The 7,846-nt window shown below is 41.3% G+C and overlaps 1 protein-coding gene across 1 annotated transcript; it reads right to left on the reverse strand.

Annotated features, from left to right (window-relative positions):
- Window positions 1-1,185: 1,185 nt before the first annotated feature.
- Window positions 1,186-7,487, reverse strand: LOC104442555 (ABC transporter B family member 9). Its single transcript, XM_010055971.2, has 12 exons — window positions 7,239-7,487; window positions 6,351-6,405; window positions 5,844-6,019; window positions 5,499-5,720; window positions 5,154-5,392; window positions 4,531-5,056; window positions 3,908-4,181; window positions 3,144-3,819; window positions 2,779-3,007; window positions 2,429-2,695; window positions 2,068-2,331; window positions 1,186-1,833 (listed from the first exon to the last, which is right to left on the reverse strand). Exons 1-12 carry the CDS (start codon window positions 7,485-7,487, stop codon window positions 1,186-1,188), a joined length of 3,825 nt encoding a protein of 1,274 aa, XP_010054273.2.
- Between the last annotated feature and the right edge of the window lie 359 nt (window positions 7,488-7,846).

Genomic DNA, 7,846 nt, shown 5'->3' on the forward strand with positions numbered 1-7,846 from the left:
GATTCTACTTCTATCACTCAATGGCTACCAAATCTTTTAAATACAAATATGTCCAATTAGTAGATTGGAAGATGATCCTCTAAGATACTGTCCAATGGCTAGTTTAGAAGTGGATGAGTATTTAAGGAGATCAAGGAGCGATCAGCAAGTAAGAGATGAAGCATAAAATTTAGAATTCCAAAGTCTGAGCGACTTTCAATCATACATTTGTCTTTGGTGAGCTTAAATATTTTTTATCGTGAGAGAAATACCAAAAGAGTGACTTAGTGAGAAAGTGCGATCTATTACTAAGTGTTTGCATTCAAAGTTGTAATCTTTTATTAATTGTATAGTGGAATCCAGTAGAAGGTTGTTAGCATGGGAAAGTAGATGTAGGTTTGATCTAAGCCGAACCGCTATAAATTTCGTGTGCAACATTCTTTTTTTTATTATTTTAAACTCTTGATATTTAAGTATGTTGCTCTGATCTACATCTTGTTCTAAAGATTTCCAGACTTTTGTGTCAAAATCTGAAGATTGTCAGACTTTTATGTCGAAGACTACCAGACTTTTATGTCAAAGTCTATCTTACATCAGAAGTCTGTTCCATTGCATAATAGATTCTGAACATCTATCAGAAACCTGGTGGCTCGTTTAGTCAGACTTTGATCCTTATTCAGACTTTACTTGCAACTTATTTTATTTCGCATTTATTTGTTAAGATTTCTTTTAAACACTTATTCACTCCCGCTCTAGGTGTTTATACTAGCACTTTCAGAGATAAGGGTTCTTGGCTGGACGATGCCAAAGTCCCGCGTCAGGAGTTTTATAAATCCTCGAGTTCCTGTGACTGGGCATCTACATTGATTTGGAAACCTTCATATATTGATCATGGCTGAAGAAATTTGTGATTAGAATTTAGTCATTTCCGATCCACTTACCAACTAGCTGGGACCAGGTCACCCTCCGATGCAAATTCTCAAGAAGAGATGACACAAGGCCATTTAGGCAAATGAATCAGAATCCACTATATAGTCGATTCGGAAGTCTTTAAATTATAAATTAAGTTTTTCTCATAATCACCCCCGACCCGATGCATAAATGACAATGTTTATTTTCCTGAAAATATGGTGAAACAACCTTTCGGCAAAAAATTGAGATGTCAACGTCGCTCCCTTCCTCTACCGCCATCTCTTGGTCCTGTCTTCACTTTGACGCACTTGCGTGAAGTGCCAGCAGCGACGCATAAGCGCCGTCAGGTATCTTCATCAGAGTGTCGTGCCTTCCCTGCTCGGCAATGGCTCCATTCTTTACAACCGCAATTATGTCCGCATTCTTTATCGTCGTAAGGCGGTGAGCCACAACTACAGTTGTCCGATTCACCATAACCCTGTCTAGTGCCTCTTGCACAATGCTCTCTGATTCTGCATCCAACGCACTCGTCGCTTCATCAAGCAGAAGTATCTTAGGATTCTTCACAATGGCCCGAGCAATAGCTATCCTCTGTTTCTGTCCCCCCGATAATTGCACTCCTCGCTCCCCAACTGATGTATCATAACCTTGAGGCAGGGAAGATATGAAGTTGTGTGCATTTGATGCCTTTGCGGCGGCAATGATCTCATCCTCAGAGGCGCCACCTTGTTTACCGTAAGCAATGTTGTCACGGAGTGTTTCATTGAAGAGTATAGGCTCTTGGCCTACCAAACCCAGCTGTTGTCTCAGCCAACTCAGCTTGAACTTTTGAATCAGCACACGATCTAAGAACACATGGCCAGAATCAGGATCATAGAATCTCTCTAAGAGACTGATCACTGTCGATTTCCCACTGCCGCTTTCTCCAACTAAAGCAACCGTCTGTGAGAAAAAGTTTCACGGTTCAGTTTATTAAGGTGTACTGGAACTTTTAATGTTACGCAACTGTGCAAGTGTCTGAGATATTAACGATAAATTCCATCTTCAGTCTAACATAAGCATGTTCAATACCTATAAAGTAGATAATTTTCTTCTCCATGGAATTCTACTGTTTCTGAAAAACTAACACAGAGAGAGAGAGAGAGAGAGAGAGAGAGAGAGGCTTGTTGCTGACACCTTGCCGGCGGGGATGGTCAAGGACAAGTCTTTGAAGATTTGGACGTCTGGTCTTGTTGGATATGTGAAACTGACATGTTCCAACTCTATCTTTCCAGTTACATTCTCGAGCACAATTCCTTCATCGTTGCTAGAGTCTATCTGAGGCTTGCTATCCAAAATTGAAAAGATAGAAGCAGCTGAATCTTTGGCCTTGTTAGTGTCTGGGGCCAACGTGCTGCTCTGGGAAACCCCATACGCTGAAATAGTTAAAGCATAGAACACCTGCAGGTCTCGATTGTTAGTATTATATCAACCTGAAAAGGATTATCACTTAAAAGAGAGGGCCCCAGAAGAAGAATGTAACCCCAAAAATTTTGACCTTGAAAACTTCTGGAAAGGTTGCTTTCCCATGTTGCACCAGTATAGCTCCGATGTAGAACAAGAACGCATTTGTGCAGTAGATCGCAAGGAAGGAGAAGCCATATCCAATCCCACTCACAAGCCCAAGCCGGACTCCCTGCTCCTTTGGGCCATCACATTTCTCTTCATACAAATCCATCACCTTGCTCTCCGCACAAAAGGATGCCACCGTGCGGATGCTACCGACCGCATCGTTCGCCACTTGACTAGCTTCCTCATACTTCTCCTGAAGGTGGGAATACAGAAAAAGTCATGTGAAATCATACGTGACATGTAAACAATCAGGACCATTGGAAACGCCAGACAGACCTTGGCATCTGCACTGAACCCCTGCAAGAATTTAGCTTGGATGAATCCTTCAGCGAGTATCAAAGGCGACACTGCAATAACTATGAAAGCCAATATCCAGTTTGCTATGAATGCTATGAGCAATCCGGCCATGACTGTTGCTACATTTTGGACAATCAGAGCTAATGCATCTCCAACTATACTCCGCATTGTTGATGCATCAGTAGACAATCTCGCACCAACTGCACCACTACAGAGTTTAAAAGAAAAGAAGAAATAATTAGGACGTTTCAATGGTGCATAACCTCTGAATTTGTAGAATACAGGATAATTAAAACAAGCTATAATGAGGGAAGGGCAGAAGTATGACAGTAAATCTAGCATACCTTGAGTTAGCAGGATTATCAAACCAACTAATTTGTTGGTGTACAACTTTCTGAAAAGTCATGTACCGTATCCTTTTAATTAACTTGCCACCAGCAATGCCAAAAAGATAGTTCTGAATCGGCACGAATACTAAAATGATGCATCCCAGACCGACATAAATGAGTGCCCAGAATTTGGAATCTCTCTTCAGTTGGTCAGCAGGTTCATAGAACATTTTAATAGCAGAGGACAACAAGAGTCCAGATATTGGAAACACCACTCCATGTACTGAGGCAGCAAGGGATGCAAGAACCAGTAACGGAAACTCAGGCTTATTCAAATATGCAAGACGTCTGATGGATACACTCTGACGCTTCTCATTGTCCAGTTCAGTTCTCTCGTTCTGTTCCTCCTCTTCACCCATCCTAATGAGAGTAATTGGACCAGGAACATCAAAGCTGAGAGCAAAGGAGTGGCGGCTTCCTGATGAACCTCTGCTTATAGATGTTCTCATGGATGGTCTACCAGATGCATTTCTGCTAATGGTTCTAACCGGTGCCTTGTTGACTTCAAAACTTGCATCCAGTTTAGTATCTACTGGGCCAAGTTTCTCTTCAGTGGCTTTATTTCCTTTTTGCAAATGGATAAGCTGCGAATAGCCCCCCTCGGGGTCTCTGATCAGCTCTTTGTGAGTTCCTGAATGTAGGATTTGAGCATTTCAACGTGAATTAATTGCGAAAGAGATGATAAGAATATGTTAGATGAGGTTGAATTATTAGTTTACCTTGCTCCACTATTTTGCCACGGTGCACAACTGCAATGATGTCTGCAGTTCTGATGGTTGTCAAGCGATGTGCGACTATAACAGTAGTTCGGTTTGTCATAACATTCTCCAAGGCATCTTGAACGACTCGTTCTGACTCTGCATCAAGCGCACTTGTTGCTTCGTCAAGTAGGAGGATTCTCGGGTTCTTTAGAATGGCCCTTGCTATGGCGATTCGCTGCTTTTGTCCACCAGATAATTGTGTTCCATGCTCTCCTACCATTGTGTCAAGCCCCTGCAGACATATTTGACCGTCAAAAAATCCCCCTGAAACATCTCATCGGAATCCTACAATAGAGTTATGAAATGAAAATAATCTTTCTGTTCATCTGCTTGATGGCTTTCCTGATTATCATGATTAGTGAGAACTTAGACAAACATCAGTGGTATTGTATGACAAAATTCTCTACCTTTGTATCGTTATGGAGGAATAAGCATATTGTAATCATATCTTATTTTTTTCACCAAAAAAAACAAAAAAAAAACCTTATTTTCGGTGCCAAGTCGAAGCTCTGTTTTAAAGAGTTCTTTTCATTGCCTATACTTGTATAGTCGTTCGAAGTTCAACTCATAAGAACAGGTACCTTCGGCAGCTTGTCAATAAATGTTGCAGCATTGGCAAGTTGAATCGTTTGTCTGATTTCCTCATCAGTTGCATTTTCCTTTCCATAGGCTATGTTCTCTCTTATCGTAGTTAAAAACAAGACCGGTTCCTGACCCACTAATCCAATTTTCTCCCTGATCCATTTAAGCTGAAGATCCTTCAAATTGATGCCGTCAATAAGTACTTCACCAGAATCAGGATCATAGAATCTCTCGAGCAAGCTGATCACTGTGGATTTCCCACTGCCACTTTGACCGACTAGAGCTGCCGTTTTGCCGCTCGGGACTTTCAAAGAAATTCCAGCAAAGATTTGCACATCTGGCCTCGCAGGGTACCTAAAATGAACATTCCTAAGCTCAATGTCGCCTTTTATATCTTCCAATATCATTCCTGAGGTGTCATAGGAATCAATAAGTGGTTTTCGTTCAATGGTCTCAAACATCTTGTACGCTGCGGCTTGTCCTGATGCAAATGCATTTAGGCAAGGAGATGTCTGGCCCAGCGACCTACAAACAAAGAAATGTTCATCCCAGAAAGATGAGAATGCCTTGTGGATATTTGCGAGCTGAAATAAAAGGAAACAGTAAGAAAGGAAGTGCTCACATTCCTCCAACCAAGAGGGCTGTTATGATATTGATGATTTTCCCACCATTGTATCCTTTCTCTATGATTAATTTCGATCCATACCACACGGCAAGTCCATAAGTCCACAACACAATTAGCATAATAACTCCAAGTCCTATGCCTGAGACAAGCCCTTGGTTCACGGTAGATTTATATGCAACTTCCAGCTTGCTGTCATACTTTTCTAGCGCTCTCTTTTCACCCGTGAAGGATGCAACCTTGTGATGAAAAAGAAAGTAGATTATTACTGGGACAAAAGGTATATCCTAGCAATACCTAATGGCATATAATTTATTTGGGTTCATAAATCTCTCTACAACTTACAGTCCTAATGGCCCCGACTGTCTGTTCCACAACATTTCCAGCTGCTGCATAGGCAATCTGTCCTTGACTTGTCATTTTAGACATGATCAATGAAATAGCCCCTCCAGCAATCACAATGAGAGGAATGCAAGAGAGAAGAACCGAGGAGAGAAGCCAGCCTCTCGTAAAAGCAACTACAAAACCTCCTAAGAATGTCGTCATGAGTTGTACAAATTTTCCAACCTATGAGTTGCAAATGAAACTTCACAAGTCAATTTAGGGCATATGACAATAGTTTAGCAATCATCCTGTTATTCCTGGTACAATTAAAAAAGGGAAAATAAAAAGCATGAACCCTTTCTCTACCTTTTCCCCCATTGCATCCTGAATGAGAATGGTGTCTCCTGACATCCTCCCAATGACTTCTCCAGTCGTTGTTTCGGTGTCAAAGTAGGAAATGTCTTGTCTGAGTATTGTTTTCAGGTACAAGCCTCGAATCCGCGTCGCTTGCCTCTCTCCAGTAATCATCCAACAAGCTACCTCTGCGACACATACAGTAATTAATCCTTTAATTACAGATCTCGCGGAGAACTTAGATAAGGTAAGAAACATCAAAAAAGAAAACATGACCGAAGAACCCAAAACTAAACAAGTATTACAGGGGTGTCATGCTACACCCTATGTTACTGTCAGTGATGATTTCTGCCTAAACCTGCAACAATATGGATAAGATTCTGAAATCACATCAAAGAGAGCATAACTTCCTTTTGATTCCCCACTTATGCAATCAAGAGAAAAACCAAGCGAATTGACCTTGCATAGACATAAGTAATATTAAAGAACAGTTGCGAAGACAGAATCAACTGCACTTACGGAGAAAAGAAGCGACTGCCGAACCGAGAGCCAAGTACAAAAACCAGACGGCCGCCTGAAAATCAATGAGGTATTATCTTTGATCACTAGTAATATTAATTAACATAGAAAAGGGAAATAAAGACTTTTCTAGTATTTAATATTGTGGCATCCTGGTCAGGATTGTGCATAGTAACTTTGCTGCGATTCAGAATCAAAACTTTTTCTTCTCAGCCATAAGATTAATTCGGTGGTGGTGAAATTGACTGTAAGACACATACACCAGCAAAATTTTAACAAAAAAGCCACGCCATCATGATAATTTTTTTTTTTCGGATAATATAAATAAATATGTATTAAATATGCTCATGTCATGGCCAAGAGTTTCTATAGCTAAAGCACCGTGCATTTTCAAGGAGGACCTCCTGAGATCACTGTGTTTCGCACAAGAGAGCTTCTAGAACATTCTAAGGGCGGGCGATACAATAATTGTGCTGAAGTCTAGAACTCTCCTACCATTAGTGTCGGTAGTTGGTAGGTTGGGCGGTACAATCACCTCCGCCAGATGGAATCTCGATTAATGATTGTAATCAGAGGGCTCAAGTATAAGAGGGGGTGTCCTCCCTCTGATTTGTATCCATCGAACTATTCAATAATCAAAAAGCCAATTTCTCTCTTCCAAAGCTCTCTCTCTGGAAACTTACTTTATCTCTCTACGATCCAGCTTGGCTTAGGCGCCCAACGATCTGAGTCGATCCAAAAGAGTCATTGTACGGTCACAATCCCAATTGATCGGCCCGTGACACTTGACTAATTTAGATACCAATTTTATGTAATCAATGAATACATTCTTGTTAATCTGCCAAACCTAGGACTAAAGAACAAGAGCTAAATACAATATGAATATACCTTCGAGACTTCCTTAACAATGTGATCACGGTTGGTGGAGCCGAAAGATTGGATGATCTCGCCGAATATGATTGTTAGGAGAGGCTGCGAGAGCCCGTTTGCTATGGCGGCCACACTACCGACAACCATGTAAAGGACATCCAGGCGGTCCGCGAAGACAAACAACTTAAAGAAGGACACTTTCTGCTCATTCCCTTTATTTCGATCGCCACCTCGTGGTAGCTCCGATGAATTTTCGTCTTTGTTCATGGCTTCTCTTGCTCTACAAAAATGAACAGCCTTTTTGTTAAAGATCGACAAAGAAGAAGAAAACCACCAACAAAAAGAAAAAAGAAACTGAATGAGGCAATGCAGACATAATGGAAACTCGGAAACGCAAAAGGACCAGAGTTACTTGGAACAAGCAAAACGAGGGAAAGCAAGACTTTGGATCTTCCACCAAAAACATTCCCGGTCTCATCCGAATCAATCACCAGGTGCTCTTGTCTTAGGAGTGAAAGAGAGAAATACGATGGCCAACATGCATTGTCGAGATGGAGAGAGAGAAATACGTACCAATTTCGTGAGGCAGGCGATGGGGAGAGAGAAATACGTACTGATTTCGCGAG

This window comes from Eucalyptus grandis, chromosome 4 (assembly GCF_016545825.1).
Source record: "Eucalyptus grandis isolate ANBG69807.140 chromosome 4, ASM1654582v1, whole genome shotgun sequence".
Lineage (NCBI taxonomy): Eukaryota > Viridiplantae > Streptophyta > Magnoliopsida > Myrtales > Myrtaceae > Eucalyptus > Eucalyptus grandis.